Below are 19897 nucleotides of genomic sequence, written 5' to 3' on the forward strand. Positions count from 1 at the left end.
TATTGGATTTACTGTTGAGTTAAATATTAATGATGCCAACAAATAAAACACAATCAATACGTTCATTTGGTCAGTTCTGAGAGGGCATCAACAAATTGTTGGATGTTTGTTGCGCTGTTTTGGGCGATCAAGCTGGCTCATGACATCCAGTTCACCAACTATATTTATTAATGTGAAGGGCAGACACTCATTGTCTTTGGACATATCTGGGATCAAAAAAAAGGATGTGAATTAATTAAGCAGCTCACTTGCCTAATCATAATAAGCCATATTGTGGGATATGACTGAAGCACGTATGATGGAAAGTTTAAAGTCTTGTCAAGTATAATCACCTCTGAAAATAAAGTTCTAAACTATTCTCCATCCTACGCAAAGCAAATTACAATGATGTCATTTTACAGTTAAAATACCTGAATCAGGTGAAATAATAAACAAAAGCTTCTATTCATTGGATTGGTCTTTTGAAGGACTCTTGTCTACTGTACTATACCCCTGTCATCTTGCATTGATGGGAATGCATGATGAAATGCATGGGGAGTCCAGTGTGGTTGCGTGGGAGCCCCAGGCACTAGTGTGCCTACTCCTTTTGTCTGGCTGATCTCTGGTGCCTGTAATAATGGAAGTCACTCCGTTCCACCATAGTGTCACCTGTCTAGGTGAACTGTGCTGGTCCCTATCTGAAGTGACAGCCATTTTTGAGTGCAGACATCTCAGCCCACTTCTCTGCCATCATCCATCTTGCATAAATAACAATCTTAATAAAAACCCTGGGATGCTTCAAGAAGCTGCTTGATGAGATTCTGGGATCAATAAGCTACTAACAACCAAACGAGCAAGATGGGCTGAATGGCCTCCTCTCGTTTGTAAACTTTCTTATGTTCTTATGTTTTTATGTTCTTATAATGTGATGTTATTTTTTTGTCTGCAGTTTGATAGGGTAAGAAAATGTTAAATTGACTCCTACATTATGCAGTGTTAGATGCAAGTAGCAAACGTTGGATTATTTATTATTCGTAAAGTAACATTCACTTTTTTTTTTTTTTTATTTGTTTCCAACAAGTGATCTGTGAGTTCAGTCTTTTTACAGTTATGTAAGACATTGGACAAGTATACTGAGGTCTGTCAAGTGCTAGATAAACAAGAAGGCTTGTAATGACTTGCTAGTTGTGGTGCCAGTAGTACCTATTCTGGGTATAATTAAAGCGAGGCATACAAATATTTCTAAAAATGTAATTGCTTGCCGTGAGTGCGGTCATGACTTGAGGGAGTGTATTCATTTTAACCACTATGTGCGATATAAATACAGCTGACAGTTATTTTTTTATTTTTTATATGGAGTTTATTTTAAAAACAAACTTACTTAAACACTGTAATTAGTGTTTACCGGGCCTGATGAAATTAATGGTCTTTTTTTCAATATTATCCTAGCCCATGTTTTTTGATGTTTTAAAAGATAAACATTCTCAGAAAACTGAAATCCAAGCAAAAGCAACTTCTATATCAGCATTATAAATATTAAATGTGAATGTAAATCTCGAATATGATGTTGGCAATAAAGACGTGCATAGACTAGAAAACTGCTATGAATGTTAAGGTAAATACCCATTCCCTAAAACTTACTTTGTTTGGGATTCTCACTAAACTTGAAGATTTGTTTCATTGCATATGCATGAATTCACTATATTTAATGCCAGTATCAAGTCTGTCCTTATGTAACAAAGGTCTATTTACATATAAGGCTTCTGGCTGATTGTCTATTTAAAAAAAAAAAAAAAAAAACACACATGTACCCTGTCCATGCAGCTGCTTCCATTTTTCTAACTTTGCTCGGGCAGCTGTAAATGCTTTGATTATGATATGGCAAGTTTGCATGTTGTTTGAAGCTGACAGCACATCTTTTTCAACAGGATAGACTGATACTGGCATCTAGGACATACATCTTGTGGTGGAGAAGTAAGATAAAGGGAAGCAGAGAAGATGGAGCTTGCTTTGGTTCACATCTATTTTAACTCTTTAACTCCTGCCACGAATTTACAAAATATTGCTTTTTAAATGACAGCATCTGCTTATGGTTGTAAAACAGTAGAGGTTCTCCCATAGACTGATATTAAAGTATTCTGTATATTAAAGAATTTTAGACCTAGAGCACCTTTTTACATGTTTTATATATAGGGGTGTCAATAGTTGGTAAGAAGCACTTTTAAGTTGGCCATTTAACAACTCACAGCAACTGTTAATGATCTTTTTAAACATATGGACAGTGTTATCACAACTGTATATGAGAACTAAATATATCATTATCCCAATATTTCCAGGTGAGGAAAGACTGTAGCAAGGATTTGAGTTTGCTGGTTTCCGTAATCATATTTTTCCTTTTCCATATCCCAGCCTAGTACTAAATTCTCCTAGGATTAAGTATAGAATGGACCATGACAACATGACATGTCATTTCCACTTACATTTCAGTGCAACTGAACCCTCACCTGCTGAGAAAACTTTCATTGCCATCATCAACACCACTCTCGTCAGGAAAACATTTCTCTCCTGTGTGGAGTACACAGCGGCACTCCTGTAGCATGTAGAAATCTACAGGCCTGCAATGCAACATACATGCAAGCAGTGTTTACAAAAACAGGTATACAGGCTTACCTATACTACTTGAACATTCACATTTGAGATCATTTAAATTAATAATGCAAAAACAGTAGGACATAAGCTATAGCTGCAGAAGGGCAGAAACTTGACCTACTCCAATCAACAGAGACTGCTGCTGCACCTTCACTTCTGAGTTCTGTAGAGGCACAGATAATGCTCAACACTTTTGCTATCATATTCATCATCTGTGTTTTATTTTTGTTCATCAATTAATGCTTTCTAATGCTCAAAATCTGCATTCAATTTGTGCTTTCTCTAACTTTACAATGCAGATTCTCAAGTTGTCTGGCAGAATTCTATGCTTGTCTTTCTCTTGAGCCAAGCATCTTCTGTCTAATTTGATTGAGACATGAAAAAATGCAGAGTAGAAAGAGTGTGTGTGTGTGTGTGTGTATGCGTGTGTATGTGTGTATGTGTGTGTATATATATATATATATATATATATATATATATATATATATATATATATATATATATATATATATATATATATATATATACATACACACAAACACACACACAGTGGCTCTCAAAAGTATTCACCCCCTTGGACTTTTCCACAATTGATTGTGTTACAACATGGAATCAAAATTGATTTAATTAGGAGTTTTTGCCACTGATCAACACAAAAAAAGTCCATAATGTCAAAGTGAAAAATAAAATCTACAAATTGTTCTAAATTAATTACAAATACAAAACAGAAAATAATTGATTGCATAAGTATTCACCCCCTTGAGTCAATATTTGGTAGAGGCACCTTTGGCAGCAATTACAGCCATGAGTCTATTATTATTATTTATTTCTTAGCAGACGCCCTTATCCAGGGCGACTTACAATTGTTACAAGATATCACATTATACAGATATCACATTATTTATTTATTTTTACATACAATTACCCATTTATACAGTTGGGTTTTTACTGGAGCAATGTAGGTAAAGTACCTTGCTCAAGGGTACAACAGCAGTATCCCCCACTGGGGATTGAACCCACAACCCTCTGGTCAAGAGTCCAGAGCCCTAACCACTACTCCACACTGCTGCCCTATTTGGATGTCTCTACCAGCTTTGCACATCTGGACACTGCAATTTTTGCCCATTCTTCTTTGCAAAATTGCTCAAGCTCTGTCAAGTTGGATGGGGACCTTTTGGTGAACAGCAATTTTCAACTCTTTCCACATATTCTCAATTGGATTGAGGTCCGGGCTTTGACTGGGCCACTCCAGGACATTGACCTTTTTGTTTTTAAGCCACTCCAGTGTGGCTTTGGCTGTGTGTTTGGGGTCATTGTCCTGCTGGAAGATGAATCTTCTCCCAAGTCCCAGGTCTCTTTCAGACTTCAGCAGGTTTTCTTCGAGGATTTCTCTGTACTTTGCTGCATCCATTTTGCCCTCTATCTTCACAAGCTTTCCATGCCCTGATGCAAAGAAGGATCCCAATAGCATGATGCTGCCACCGCCATGCTTCACGGTATGGATGGTGTTCTCAGGATGATGCGCCAAACATAGCGCTTAGTGTTAGAATCTTCTTCCACTTTGTCTCAGAGTCTCCCACATGCCTTCTGGCAAACAGGGTGGCAGTAATTCAAAGTAATACGGTGTGTGTGTGTGTGTATATATATATATATATATATATATATATATATATATATATATATATATATATATATATTAGTGCTGGGACAAATATCAGAATATTTGAACAAATATTTTTTGACATGTGTTCAGATACAAAAATCAGTTGTTTGTATTCATGACAAAAATACCTTGCACTTATTTACCACCTCGCCAGAAGTTGAGCGACAGTTTCAAAAATGGCAAATGAAAAAGAGCTCTGTGTGATACGTGAGATTTATATATTTAAAAAAATAAAACAAAAAAAACACTGCATCAACACAGCAGCTCTTGAGCCTCTATTTAAAAGTTTTATACAGGAAAAAGTAAACAAACCAGATTATGAGCGCGTACGCATAGTGATCTCTATGGAATGCCATCTGGGTCAAAACATGTTGTGCTGCTTTAGAGCGAGTCAGAATCTCATGGGACAGAAAAAGGCAAGCAAGTCATTCTCAAATGTCTTACAACGCCATCTCCACGTTTGTTTTATTTGAAGTGTTAAAAGTTCAATTTCAGTTTTCGTTTGCTTGTTCGGCTACAAAGAGACACAAAAAGCGGCAATGGCAAGGAATGAAAGTAAAAAAATGAATAAAATGTGTTGTCAACTTTATGTACTATTTATTTCAGGACTAAACGAAACAACATTTAACTTAAACTGCTATTTGGCATCCTTTGTTTTGTAGTTAATTCACTGGGGTAAAGTAAGGCCTACAAAACGTATTCTTTACTCCTGGGGTATTTTTCTATTTTAATGTGTTACATATTGTAAATTCTTGCTGTAAAATAGTCCCCCTGCCCCTGCTGCTATGCTGTCACTGCCTGCGTTCTGAGCAATATAATTACTTTTTGAAAAGTAACAAATATCAGAATAAATATTTAACTATTTAAATTATGAGCGAATATCCAAACATGAAAATCCCATGTTCATCACAGCGTAGGTAGGTAGGTAGGTAGATTTTTATATATTTTGTTTAAATATAGCTGATGCAGCATAAGTAAATAAATAAATAAATAAGAGAAAATGTTTTTGAAGTTCATACCGCATACAGTAGTTTTTTTTGGCGTCCAGCTCTCCATGCGGCTTGCTGACTGCTGCATAATCCATTTTATGTCCCGGATGTCATGTTTGTTTACATCATCAAGTCAGAAAACAGTGACAGTGACGTTTTAATCACCTTTAGTGTTTGGAGCATCTTTCTTTTGTAGTAGGTTTTGTAATTCAAGTGTTCAAGTCTGGTGATAGTGAAAAGGTCAGTAACTACAGACCTATTAGTTTACTCCCAGTAATTTCAAAAATTGCTGAGAAAGTCGTGGTAGAACAGCTGACCGCCCATTTAGACACTGGATGTTCTTCTTTACACCCAATGCAGTTAGGATTTAGAGCAAAGCATTCCATAGAAATGGCAAATTGTTATTTTTTAGAAGGGATAAAATCTCCGCTTGATAAAGGTGGAGTTGTTGGAGCTGTATTTCTGGACTTGAAGAAAGCTTTTGACACGGTTAATCATAATATCCTGCTCTCTGAGTTATCCAAATTAAATTTCTCTAACAAGGCCTTGAAATGGATGGAATTTTATTTGCTGGATAGAAAACAGTGTGTTACAGTCAGCAATAATCAATCTACTTTTAGCGATTGCGCAATGGGAGTCCCTCAAGGATCTATACTAGGACCATTATTATTTAGTCTTTATATTAAACATGAAGTTTGTTCTGGAGTTAACATTCAAATCTATGCTGATGATACAGTGGTATATGTAAGTGCCAAAACTAGTCAAGAAGCTGCTAGAAAATTAACAACTGTTATGGAAGAAGTGTCAAAGTGTCTTGATTACTTAACGCTTAAGTTTAAATGTGAGTAAAGCCGTGGGAATGTGTTTCTCTATAAAGCAAAATACAGTACAGAATCAGTTTGTTTTTGTAAATAGGGAATAGATTAGTATAGTTACAGAATTTAAATATTTAGGTGTCATAATGGACTCGCAACTTTTCTTTCAGAAAAAGGTTGTTAAAACTGTGAAATTCAATTTGGCTAACTAGGTTTATTAGACGAAATGTATCTGTTACTGCTGCTAAGTTGTATCTACATTCTATGATTTTATCTCATTTTTCCTATTGTCACAAGCTGGGATGACTGCAATTTGTATAAACAAAGTAAAAAAAAATCTAGATAAAAAGCCGACAAGATATCATCACTGTTATATACTCAAGAAATGTAACATGTTAAGTTTTGATAATTACATAAATTACTCATATGTGTGTTTGGTTTTTAAGTCTTTGAAGGATTTAGCTCCCCTACCATTAAAGGAGTTTATAAAACTCTGCTCAGATAATAATGCTAGAATTACTAGAGCAACTATAAGAGGTGATTGCATAGTTCCAAGATGACGTACTAAGTTTGCCCAGCCAGTCCTCTCAATTAAGGGTACCATGTTTTGGAATTTACTATCGGATGATATAAAAGGTTCTTATGACTTACAGTTTTACAACTAAATAAAAAATGTGGTTAAAACAAAGCCAAGTCTGCGATCATGAACTGTAGTTACGTATTTTTTTTTTATTTAATACAATGGTAATGTTTATAGCTTTGTAATATATTATGCATTGTAATGAAAATGTATTAGTTTAATATCCATAAGATAATGATTTTTATATATTATAAGGGGTGGGTGGGTATTTATTAAAATAAATTTTTAGTTCTATTTATTATGTTAACAATAGTATTGGTATTTGGTATGTGCTATATTTATAATTATAAAACAGGGATTTTGGTTTATATGAACTAATTTATTAATCTTATTGTATTTATTATAATGTGCTGTTTGTATGTGTGTGTGTGTATATATATATATATATATATATATATATATATATATATATATATATATATATATATATATATATATATATATATATATATATATAAGATCTATTAAAACAGATCTTTACTCTAAACCTACTGATATGCATCAGACCTTACATATGTCATCTGCACATCCTATCAATACTAAAAGAGCAATTTCTAAAGGACTGGGTATAACGATAAATAGAATCTGTTACTACAATTACTACAAAAAACAGAGAAAGGAATTAAAAATAAATCTTAACGTGTGTTTGAAAAAAGGTATTGATAGGCTTTTGATGCCATTGTAACCACACATTTATTTCTCTTTTAAATCTAATGTCTTTGTGACGTCCTTCACTATATAGCTTATGATGTAACGATCTACTGTTCACTTCTATTTAAACCTTCAGGCATTATGGTATCTTGACTATTTATTTTCTTTTATCTAATTTTATTTTTCTAAAACCACAAACTTTAGGTAATCCATGGTGTGTCTGTTCCTTGTAAAGTGTTGACTATTGGTTCATTAATTTTTTTTATTTCTTATATTTGATAGGTGGTTCTGCATTATTTTATATAATGTACCTGTCTCCTACAGATTTAATTTTGTTACATTTTATGCAAAATATACCATATACAAGGTTGCTATCTTTGCATGATGGATTTATTTGTTTATTTATTTTTAAATTTAGTAGGTCGGCAATTAATTTTTACCCCGTTTTTCTCCCAATTTCAAATGCCGAAGACGAATACACGCTGTCCTCCGAAGTGTGTGCTGTCAGCCGACCGTTTCTTTTCACTGCAGACCCACCATGCAGCCAGCCCAGAGCTACAGAGTTTGAGGACAACGCAGCTCTGGGCAGCTTACAGGCAAGCCCGCAGGCTCCCGGCCAGACCACAGGGGTCGCTGGTGCACGGTGATCCGATGACACCCTGGCTGACCTAAGCCCTCCCCCCCACCAGGCGGAGCTCGGTCAATTGTGCGCCACCCCCTGGGAGCTCCCGTCCACGGTCATGACTGATATTTTAAGACAGAATATTTATTTTCTTTATTTGTGATTTCACTTTTATCTTTACCAATATATTTGCACACTTTACATGTGCTTTTACAGGTTTCAATGTCCCTTAATATACCTATGATCCCTTTATGTTTACTGTGGACTAAAATGTCAGCCAAATATGCACCCTTCTAAAAGCTACAATCGTTGCTTTCAGAAATATTTTTTTTCATTTTTTCTGAATTATGAAGTATACGTAAATGCTTCCAAACAATTTTTGAAATGTTGGGTAATAATTTAGAATATGTAATTGTTAATGGTACTTTATATCCTTTTAACACAAACCACAACTTTTTTATAGTTGCTGCAACTTATAATGTGACTACAGTGTTTCTATTATTTATATGTCATTTCGTTGCAAAATAATGCTGAAAAATAAACTGAAATAGAAAAGAAAACGTCACTCTCACATTGTCTTTTGCTATAGTTAGCAACGGGAAAGAAGATTGTGGGCCTTGATGCAAGTACTGGACTTACTGTTAAATTTTGTGACTGAAAGTTTATTGCCGTTTTGCAAATACTATAGTGGCTGTTCAATTTTGTGAGTGAGCGTTTACTGTTACGTAAGTACAGTATGTTATACGTCATTATTATTAGCTGCAACTCTTCACTTGTAATGAAACACAGTGTAAAATGTTTTATTTCAAATGGTGATAAAGAGGGAGTCTTAAGAACTTATGTTCTGGTTATCTATGCGTTTTTTTTTTCTTTATTATTGTTTTTGAACAAATGAACAAAAATCCATCTTGAAAGAAAGTATATATACATGCAGACTGTGTTTTATATTTATGAATGACCACGCCGAAACCGCAACTTAATACACTTTGGCCACAACTTCTTGATAAAAAGATCACAATTTTCACACACACACACACACACACACACACACACACACACACACACACACACACATATATAAACCATGTTATAATCTTAAATGTTAGTAAGAATAGGAGGTCTGTCTTGTATTTTAAATTCTACAGCTGGGGTCATTCATCAGATTTCCCAAGGGAAACTGTAGTGAATAAAAAAATCTTTGTCTGTACTTTCTGTTATTCTTCAGCATTTCTCACAGAAACAGTTTTGGCTACAAGAATACATTGACCTTGTGAAACACCATATGTTGTTTGTGTTTATAGACATTTTAATACTTCGCACTTGCTCTGGTATCTGTTGAGATTACAATGCATATGAGGAAGAACAAATTATTTCTGATTGCATGGCAAGACCAGACAGTTGGCTTTCAATTGTAAATCTTCTTTGGAGATATCCATCATTTCTAACAATAACTACCCCAGTATGGGGCTATCTGAACATGCATGCCCTGATTATAATAGATAATTCATTAAATTCCCACTCTTGTGTTGTCTGCATTTGTTATGTAGTTATTATATGAGCAATATGTAGAAGGCTTTTAGTCTGAAGTTTTAAATCTTAGGCTTGTAATGTTTTATTATGTAAAATATAAATTGTGGGAACAGTATGAATTTAACAGGTCAAATGAATGATAAATTATTAGAAGTCTGTCCAATCATAAGAATGAAAATTGTGGTATTTAAATAAGAAGCCTGACTTAATACAGTACACCCTCGCTATAATGAACCTGTTGGGGCCCAAGCTTTTGGTTCATTATATTCAGGGGTTTGTTATAGTGAATAATGAATGATAAACTGTTGGAGTAAGTCAATGAGATGATATTGTGAATACAAGTAGAATTACATGTACCTGTTCGTCTCATGTATGCAGTATTCTGCCTTTGCTTTATCCTATTCGTCAAAGAATTAAAAAAAGCAAAAATCCCGAATTGAAGATGAATTTTTATTTAAAATCAACCTGACATTAATCATTTCAAAGTGCACCAAATCTTAATCCAACATGCAAAAGTCCCAAACTGATCTTTTATTCAAATCAACCCTACATGAAAAGTTCATCAGATCCTCAAGGTTGTTGTTGTTTTTTCTTTAATCAATTTTGCTTTGCCGCATGGTTGCTGAAAAAGCAGTGTGCTTTTTGACAACTTGTGTTCACGAAAGAGATATGCCTGCAATCAGTATAGTTTCCAGCTTTGTTGCAACATAAAATGATTTTCATTTCGGAGGCATACTTACACAGTGCATGCTTTTTATTAAGACAAAAGAGTTGACTTAACTGTGGAGGTGGCATCCCGTGCGAACAGACGGGGATGTTGACAGTGTGTGTTTATATTATCTTTTTTTGTGTGTGTTTTTTTATTTGGGGTGCAGGGACCAGGTTTGTTACAATGAAGGGTGTTATAGCGAGGGTGTACTGTATAAATATTATATGTCAGTTATGTGGTGTCTACTAGATGTAATAATTTTAAGCAATACTATGTTAATTGAATGTATTGTATTCACACAATGAAAAGTATTAAGAGTCTCATACGTGTTCAGGTATTTGCTTTGAAGCAGTCAAATCCCCAAAAGATTGTGTTCTCAGTGCAAAGATGCATCATTATTATTGTATTGTGACTTTAAAAGTCTCCGTTATCGAAACAGATTGACATGGGCTGGAGGAGGCCTATGCTAAGTTGCCCACTACTCCTCACAGTAAAATGGAATGCAAATTAGAAACCACTGTGCATATGTGAATTGGGGGGTCAATTAAACAGTCACCCCCATTTTTTTTCTATTCCATTTTCCATTCTAATATTGAAGCAGCGATTGGTAGCAACACCTGCAGGGACAGCCCCCTGTCAGGACTTGTAATCTCATATAAAAAACTTAGGGGTTAGCACACTGATGCAGAGCACACACAGATGTGGGTTTAACACAAATCCCCCAGGCAAGCACTTGTACATCTTTAATTTTACACTAAAGAATGCACAAATCTCTTTCTGCTCTTATCTCACCAATATATTTTATATTTTCTCAGCATATGTGCCTGAGGAGGAGCTGAAGGCAGCAGACATTGATGAGGATGATGGACTGTCTTTAGACGGCCAGGACAATGAATACATATGTAACGAGGAAGAAGAAATCAAGGATGCTCCAAGCTATCAAAACTCCCCCCTCAGCACCGTGACCAATCAGGATGCAGGGTATGGGTCTCCCCTTAGCGACACCAGCGATAGACTGGCAGACTTTAAGAGTATTTCCTCGAAAGACGGCCATGACAAGGAGGAAGCCATGGACAATGGCCTCACCATCCAAGACAGCTTAGCTCAAATGAAAGCTGTCTATGCAAATTTGATCTCTGATTCCTCTTGGTCCAGTATTACTGTGGATATAATGAAAGCCAAGCCGGTGAGTGCCAGCACCAGCAGTAATGGTAGCAGCCACAATGGAAGCAACAACACAAGCAATGGGGGAGGGTTAACCTATGACTGGCATCAAGCTGCTTTAGCCAAAACCTTGCAGCACACCCCTTATAATTTACTTCCTGAGCCAAGCCTATTCAGTACAGTGCAGCTTTATAGGCAGAACAGTAAACTGTATGGATCAGTGTTCACTGGCGCCAGTAAATTTCGATGCAAGGACTGCAGTGCAGCTTATGACACACTTGTGGGGCTGACGGTACACATGAACGATACTGGCCACTACCGGGATGACAACAAAGACAAGGATGCTGACAGCCGTAAGAAATGGTCGAAGCCGAGAAAGCGGTCCTTGATGGAGATGGAAGGCAAGGAGGATGCACAAAAAGTGCTAAAGTGCATGTACTGCGGGCACTCCTTTGAGTCTTTGCAAGACCTGAGTGTCCACATGATCAAAACAAAACATTACCAGAAAGTGCCTCTTAAAGAACCAGTGCCAGCTCTCACCAAACTGGTTCCTTCTACCAGAAAACGAGCACTTCAGGACTTTGTCTCCCCCTGCTCTCCAGAGTCTGTAAGCAGCACACCAGGTGTCCCCGTGGGCGAGCCCACAAAAGATCAGAAAGCTGCAAACCCGTACGTAACTCCCAACAACCGCTACGGCTATCAGAATGGTGCCAGTTATACCTGGCAGTTTGAGGCCAGGAAGGCCCAGATATTGAAATGCATGGAGTGTGGAAGCTCCCATGATACTTTGCAGCAGCTTACAGCTCACATGATGGTCACCGGCCATTTCATTAAGGTGACCAACTCAGCCTCTAAAAAGGGGAAGCAGCTGGTCTTTGACCCAGTGGTAGAAGAAAAGATTCAGTCCATTCCTTTGCCTCCCACTACTACACGGCTGCCATTGCCCAATATCAAATCACAGCCAGATTCTCCAGCTTATTCATCAAACTCTGAGGAAAGAAGAGAACCAGAAGATGACCCAATGGAAGTCCGGGAACCAGAGAAGAAAATCAAAGAGGAGCCTGATGAGAAGTTTGAGACAAACACGCCATATAAGTATCTCCGTGAAGAGGACCTGGAAGAGACCCCAAAAGGCGGGGTAGATATCCTGAAATCCCTGGAGAACACAGTCTCAAGTGCAATCAGCAAGGCCCAAACTGGAGCCCCAACATGGGGAGGGTATCCTAGCATTCATGCAGCATACCAGCTCCAAGGGTCAGTGAAGTCTGTCCAGTCCACAGTGCAGAGCGTTCAAGTGCAGCCCTCTTTCACTAATAACATGAAAACACTGTCCTCAGAACACACTGCACTGATCCATTCCCCTGGTAGCACATCCCCACCCCTCCACAAGAGTAATGTCTCTGCCATGGAGGAGCTAGTGGAGAAGGTGACAGGGAAAGTAACTGTGAAGAAAGAAGAGAAGGCTGTGGAAAAATGTAAACCGGTCCTGATCAAACCCTTGTCTCTGACCTCTAAAGAAAACAAGGACTTGCCTAAGCCTGACGACCTCAGCAGCAAGCCAGCAAAAAAGAACAACATCGCAGAGGCAGAGCCCCCAAAGGCACATAAAGAGGGCCAGCTGGATAATCACATCAAAAATGGCACTGAGGCCCTGAAATCGCCAGTCAGTAATGGTTGTAACAGTTTTGGAATCATTACAGACCATTCACCAGAGCAGCCTTTTGTGAATCCCCTAAGCGCATTGCAATCTATTATGAACACTCATTTAGGTAAAGTAGCAAAACCAATAAGCTCTACCTTGGATCCCTTGGCTATGTTGTACAAAATTAGCAACAGCGTGTTGGAGAAGCCCATCTATCCCACAACTCAGGTCAAGCAAGCCGATCCCATCAACAGGTACTACTATGAAAGTAATGACCAGCCGATTGACTTGACTAAATCCAAGAATAACAACAGTAACAATACCAACAGTAGCAGTTTTCCCATTATTTCCAGCCTGTCAGAATCAATTTCGTCTCCTCTGAGGGAGAACGCGCTGATGGACATTTCAGACATGGTGAAAAACCTCACCGGGCGCTTGACGCCAAAGTCGTCCACACCATCATCTGTATCGGAAAAGTCTGACGCTGATGGGAGCAACTTTGAGGATGCCTTAGAGGAGCTTTCCCCCGTCCAAAAACGGAAGGGCCGGCAGTCGAACTGGAACCCACAGCATCTCCTCATTCTTCAGGCCCAGTTCGCCTCTAGCCTGAGGGAGACCCCAGAGGGCAAATACGTAATGACAGACCTGGGCCCACAGGAGCGGGTCCACATCTGCAAGTTTACTGGTCTCTCCATGACCACCATCAGCCATTGGCTGGCCAACGTAAAGTATCAATTGAGGAGGACAGGTGGAACCAAGTTCATAAAGAATATAGACTCAGGTCACCCAGTCTTCCTCTGCAACGATTGTGCCTCTCAGTTCAGGACTCCTTCCACCTACATTAACCACTTAGAGTCTCACCTAGGCTTCAGCTTGAAGGACCTCTCCAAGCTGTCGTTGGACCATATCCGGGAGCAACAGACTGTTTCAAAGGTCATAACTGAAAAGACACTTGGCTCGCACGGGTTCTCTGAAGAGGATTCAGGCTCTTTATTCCAGTGTAAGCTGTGCAACCGGACTTTCGCCAGTAAGCATGCAGTCAAACTGCACCTTAGTAAAACACATGGCAAGTCACCCGAGGACCATCTGGTGTATGTAAATGAACTGGATAAATTTGAAAAAAAGTAGTCCAGGTGAGCAGCTGTGAAACTGACCATAAAATCATTGCACTAAATTTAATCACAGTACTGCACTAGGCCTGAACTGAGCCTTCGAAATCAGTCATACTTATGTTGTAAAACTGCCGAACTGAACCATGTTTTGTTTTAGTTTTTTGTCTCTTTTTACACTTATTTTGTAATGTATTTATATGCTATTTGTCTGACCTGTGCATGTCTTTTTGTGAATCAAGTTGACCCTTGTTTTCTTTCTAGTCTTGTTCTAAAACTACTGTTTCTATGTAGACTGCAGTAGTGACCATGAAATTAAAGCTATGTAAATTCATAATTAATATGAAGAAAATTAAAAAAAAAAAAATTACAAGTTCAAGTTAAAAGTTAGGTGAGCCCTTGGAAGACTGAAGTAGAATTGTTCTGCACCTTACTAAAGTGTAAAAGGTTATTTTATGTTCTGTGCATTGTGCAAATTCACATTGATTAATGACTAACATTTCATTTTTACTTTAAATTGTTCAATGGTGTTCTAGGCAAATTGCAATGTTTAAAAAAGGGTCGCCAGTTCTGAAGGGATTTGCAAGTCACCTTTGTACATAAGTGTATGTAAATGAAAATATCCTCAAAAGAAACAGAAAATTGAATAAATGCATTTTCAGCTTTGGGCAAAAAATGTAAGTAATAGTATGCAAGTTTTTTTGTTTGTTTGTTTTTAAAATGTTAAGATGCCATTTCTTTTCACTGTAAAATATAATAGTTTATAGTAATTTACAAATATAAGCTTTGGTACAAGTCTATCTTTCTGTAGTGTGCTGCTTTAATAATTTCAACCCATAATGCAAAACATTTAATTACATGTAAATGATCAGCAACAATATAAAAAACTACATTAGACGTATCTTGCCATTTGTAAACCGTTTAATTTTGTTTGTACTTTAAAGCTGTATGCATTCTTTAACTTTTTATATTGTCATTTTATATTAAAAAAAAGACTAAAACAAATTCTGTGTATATACTGTAGAACCGCAAGTTTTTTGAATGAAATGTAGTTCCTGCAGCTTGGTTTACAGAGATAATTTTAACTTTACGTGCGTCAGTTTGGATGCATGTACTTATGTGAAAAAAGCAAGCAATGCACAATGAATTATACATTTCAATGTTGTATCAATTATGTTAAAAAAAAAAAATCGGCTCAAACAAATGAACCCAATGTTTTTGTTTTTCTCGATTGTAAAATAAACCCCAAAGCAGTTCTTGGTTAACATGGATTGTTTTTTTTATTATTTTTCTATTATTGATTATTTACACATTTCTTCATATGAAAGAATTTAGTACTGTATACAATATATAAACTTACTTAGACTCATTTATGTTAGGTTAATACTACATAACAAAGGGACTACATAACAGAAGAGCCACAAAGCCACATTTATCAGATATGTCCTTGTCATAGCTCTCAACCACCCCTTCAGACATATTTATTACATTACTACTAACCTTCATCTTTGTCAAAACACCTTTCCCATTCAACATAACAACGAACCACTACCACAAAGCTTTACCCATGATTTATTTGAAGTTGAGGTATACATATAGGATTGCTGATTCCAGGCTATTAGGCATAATAAGTATCTTCAGTGCCAATACCCTGCAACAAACAACTTTTTAAAACTACCCCTTTACAATTTTCGCTATACTGAATGGTACCACAGTTGCAATAAAAGGCAAAATAATCAGATTTTCCGTGTTCATTTAATATATAATTTATGTCACAACAGTTTGGGACTGACAAACTGCTGGTTTAGTAATTCTTAAAACTTTTGGATGCACAGAATTTGGGAATCTTCAGAAACACACATATTAGCTTGATATTTGGCAGTTCATATAAATAATCCAAAATAGTCTGCACTGTAAATGTTTACGTTACCATTTACTTCCCATCTCAGCATAATCGTGTCCATTTGAAAATGTTTACAACATCAAAAACATTAACCTCAAGATAAATAATAACTAACAGTAATACACTTTTTTTATTAAAGCCAGTTTAAAAATGATCCAAAGGGACTCTGTATAACGTTCTGTCGCTTTGCACTTTCTGAAGACTCTTTTGTGTTTTGCTTTTTCAAGTAAAAAATGTATCCACTCGAGAAACGATACACTGGATAATCTGGATGTACTCAAAAACAAATTCAACCAGCCACTATTGCTGTAACTAAAATGCAGCCGCGCCTAATAAATAAAACAAAAACGGTCATAGTATGAGTATTGTGATGATTATTTATGTTTACCGGAGCATTTATACTTCTAAAAAATGCAGAAGGACTGTGCTTCACTGTAGAGGTCTGCTCTGGCCTAAATTTACAACCGGGCCTGACCGAGCCCAAGACCTTTGAAATATTTGCATACCCAACCGAACCATCTCCACAAATATATTCCAAACATACGCCATTGCTATTATTATTATTATTATTATTATTATTATTATTATTATTATTTATTTCTTAGCAGATGCCCTTATCCAGGACGACTTACAGTCATAAACAAAAATACATTTCAAGAATCACAGTACAAGTATTAATACAATTAAGAGCAAGATAAAATACAATGACTTCGGTATTTAACTAATTACCTTCTGTGTAGAGTATTCCCGGTTTCCAGTTAAAACGTAAATAAAGAAAGAAAAAATGACTCTCAATTAATCATATCTCATTTACCAGCCGAGATGATTATTGGTTGTTAGTTGCGTTGGAAATTTCCTGTCATATTTCAGTAATATTTTGTGAGATTTGCATTGTAGAAAGCCACATGGACTTTTGTTATCGCTGAATACAACAATGTTGTAATTTTTCTAAGCAGTGGATTTAGACGTAACCTTTCCAGCAACGGAACGTTCCACTGCTACACATTCTCCTGTTGATAGTTTTTTTTTTTTTTTGTTGTTTTCGTTTTACGGCCTCAGCCTATATACAGATGAACCCACTTTATATCATGATTGCCGTCATGATATAAACCGAGTTTCACGTTTGCCTATGACAGCACATTACGAGTGCAAGAAAAATTTGTAACTGAACTGCATCCCGTTAAGACCGCCCAAGCAGCATTTGACAGGCTGCTCAAAATGTCAGTTTATCAGTCGAGATGATTATTGGTTGTTAGTTGCGTTGGAAATCAATTATATCCTGTGGTTACTTAGTAAAGCCTGGCCACGCAGCATTTGACAGGCTGCACAAAACTTGACAATAAGCGGGTTTGTCAGATGATATTAAGAGAGGTAATTTCTAAAAGAACCTATGGTGCATGGAGAGTGGTTTTTCAAAAATCGTGATATAAAAGGGGTATGATATTAAGTGAGGTGATATAAAACGGATTCATCTGTATTTTTAATGTTGAGCATGCCAGTTAACAATACTGTGCTGAAATTAGCATGTGCTCTTCAACCAAGTAGCCAAAGCACAGCGATCTCAGGAGACATCGTCCATTTTGCAATGCTTTTCCCACAGATTGTTCTTGGAAATATGCTGGATAGCCTAGAAATGGAATATATGCAGTACCAAGTGAGTGACTTGACAGATATAAGATGGGATCTGGCAGCTGATGAAAACTGGCACAAAATTGAGCTCTTGTCTACACCTAGCGGAGAGCCGCGTTTTCCAACACTTGCGAAGTTTACCATTAATATGTTGGCTTTGGCACACAGTACGGAAGACTGCTGTTAAAAACAGCACCAGCTACAGGCCAGCAAAGCAAATGATCCAGTCTGCAAATGTGTCCAGGTATGTAAATAAGACCCAAAGAAATGTAAGTGCTTAAACATAGCCTATATTGTAATATATTTCATTGTTACGGTTTCTTTTTAAATGATGACAATAAAAAAAGTGTCCATAAAAAAAGGCCACTGTAAGTCCTACCTCCCAGTCATACAAATCAAACTTTACATCCATTGTTATTTTTTTATTTTCAGTGTAAATAGGAAGAATTCTCGTGGCTAGCTAGACAGTGTATTATGACATTTTTATTTATTACATGCGTTTGTTTTTAGCTAATTAGACCCCATTCACACTTGCGATTTAGCGGCCCATATGTGAACGCTCCAAAAAAGAAAAGGCAGCCCTAGATTTAGGCCACCATTTTGATGTGGCCGGCCTTTACATATATATGAAGGCAAAGCAGACTTAGGGCTACCTTTTCATATCTAATGACCAGTTTGGTTACGTAGTTGAGTACTCCCATACTCCCACACGCGAGCAAGGTGTATGCTCTACTAGCCAAGACGGCAGTGGATCAGTATTAATTTGTCACAATTACCTTTTCTCCCTGTTATTTAGTAACTAAGCGATAAATATAAAAACTGCAGGATTGTGGATTTTAATAATGCAACGACTTGGCATATTCAGCCACCATTGTTCATTTTGCACACAACGATATACATAGCTACAGAAGTTTGCGTCTTTACATTAAAATGCCGATCATTTCTTTAGCTGCTTGCTTTCACACACACATAAAATCCTGTTCTGATCCACAAATATTAAGATTGTTGATGCACCATAACATTAAGTCAAAATAGTCAATAATATATATATATATATATATATATATATATATATATATATATATATATATATATATATATATGTTTTTTTTAAAATATATGCCATAAAATTACTGTGCCTCGTTGAAAAAAAAAATATTAATAAGAAACATCTGCTACAAATTAAGAATTACTGTATATCCCGGTAGCTCTTCCATCCTGAGTGCAGGCCATCATTCCATAAAAAATAAAAAATAAAAGCAATTCGCCACATTATAGGCCTGCTTTTCAGTCACATATGTGAACGTGCAAAGGCGCCTTAAAACGCAAACATGAATGGGGTTGCAGACCTAAATATGTGGCGGCCCTAGGCCAGCCCAGTAGTGTGAACGGGGTCTGATAAATGAGCAACACAAGTGGAATAAAGTTTTGTATTCAAGAAACTCTTCTTGGCAACAATCCACAACAGTTTCATTAATATTCAAGTTTATTTAATCTAGATAAAAACATACTTCATGTTGTGATTGTGTCTTTACTATGATTTACAATAATCACTACTGGCACAGTTTATTATTCATATTGAATCCCAACCCAGCACTCTACCACTGAATGAGAGTGACTGAGAAGTTTTTGACATTTAAAATAAATGTCAATCTAAGAGATAATAACAAGTGTAACTATTGTTTGTAAAGTCTCATGTGCTCTGCTTGTGACTTATTACCATGAGTCAGTCTTATGTGAAAAAGACAACAAGGGGAAGGAGTTCACTTGCAATTTCTACAAATCCTCTTGTGCCAAAGCATTCAATGTCGCTATGGTAATCTAGATTTGAAAGATTTGGTCCAGTCAATGTCTTCTTTATGAAAAAGGAAAAATAAGCAAGGTAATTCATTTTTGAAAAAGTCTACACTGGACTGTGGAACCACATTGCCCCTGCCATCTCTATGAAAGCAATTTTTTGCTGTACCCTTGAGCAAGGTACTTTACCTAGATTGCTTCAGTAAAAACCCAACTGTATAAATGGGTAATTGCATGTAAAAATAATGTGTTATCTTGTAACAATTGTAAGTCGCGCTGGATAAGGGCGTCTGCTAAGAAATAAATAATAATAATAATAGTTTGAGTATTGCATGGTGAAGGTCTCAATGGCCGCAGGCCAAGGAAAAAGCCACTCTTAAGAAAGCGTCACAAGGACAATTGCTTA

The 19897-nt window shown here is 36.6% G+C and overlaps 1 protein-coding gene across 1 annotated transcript in view; it reads left to right on the forward strand.

Moving 5' to 3' along the window:
• The window catches only part of LOC117435235 (teashirt homolog 1-like), a 40660-nt gene extending 25233 nt beyond the window's left edge, over positions 1-15427 (forward strand). The window contains exon 2 of the mRNA XM_034058241.3: positions 11063-15427. Coding sequence (XP_033914132.1) covers positions 11063-14181 — 3119 coding nt within the window. The 3' untranslated portion in view covers positions 14182-15427. The remainder of the gene's footprint in view (positions 1-11062) is intronic.
• The last annotated feature ends 4470 nt before the right edge of the window (positions 15428-19897 follow it).

This window comes from Acipenser ruthenus, chromosome 3, assembly GCF_902713425.1.
Source record: "Acipenser ruthenus chromosome 3, fAciRut3.2 maternal haplotype, whole genome shotgun sequence".
Classification (NCBI taxonomy): domain Eukaryota; kingdom Metazoa; phylum Chordata; class Actinopteri; order Acipenseriformes; family Acipenseridae; genus Acipenser; species Acipenser ruthenus.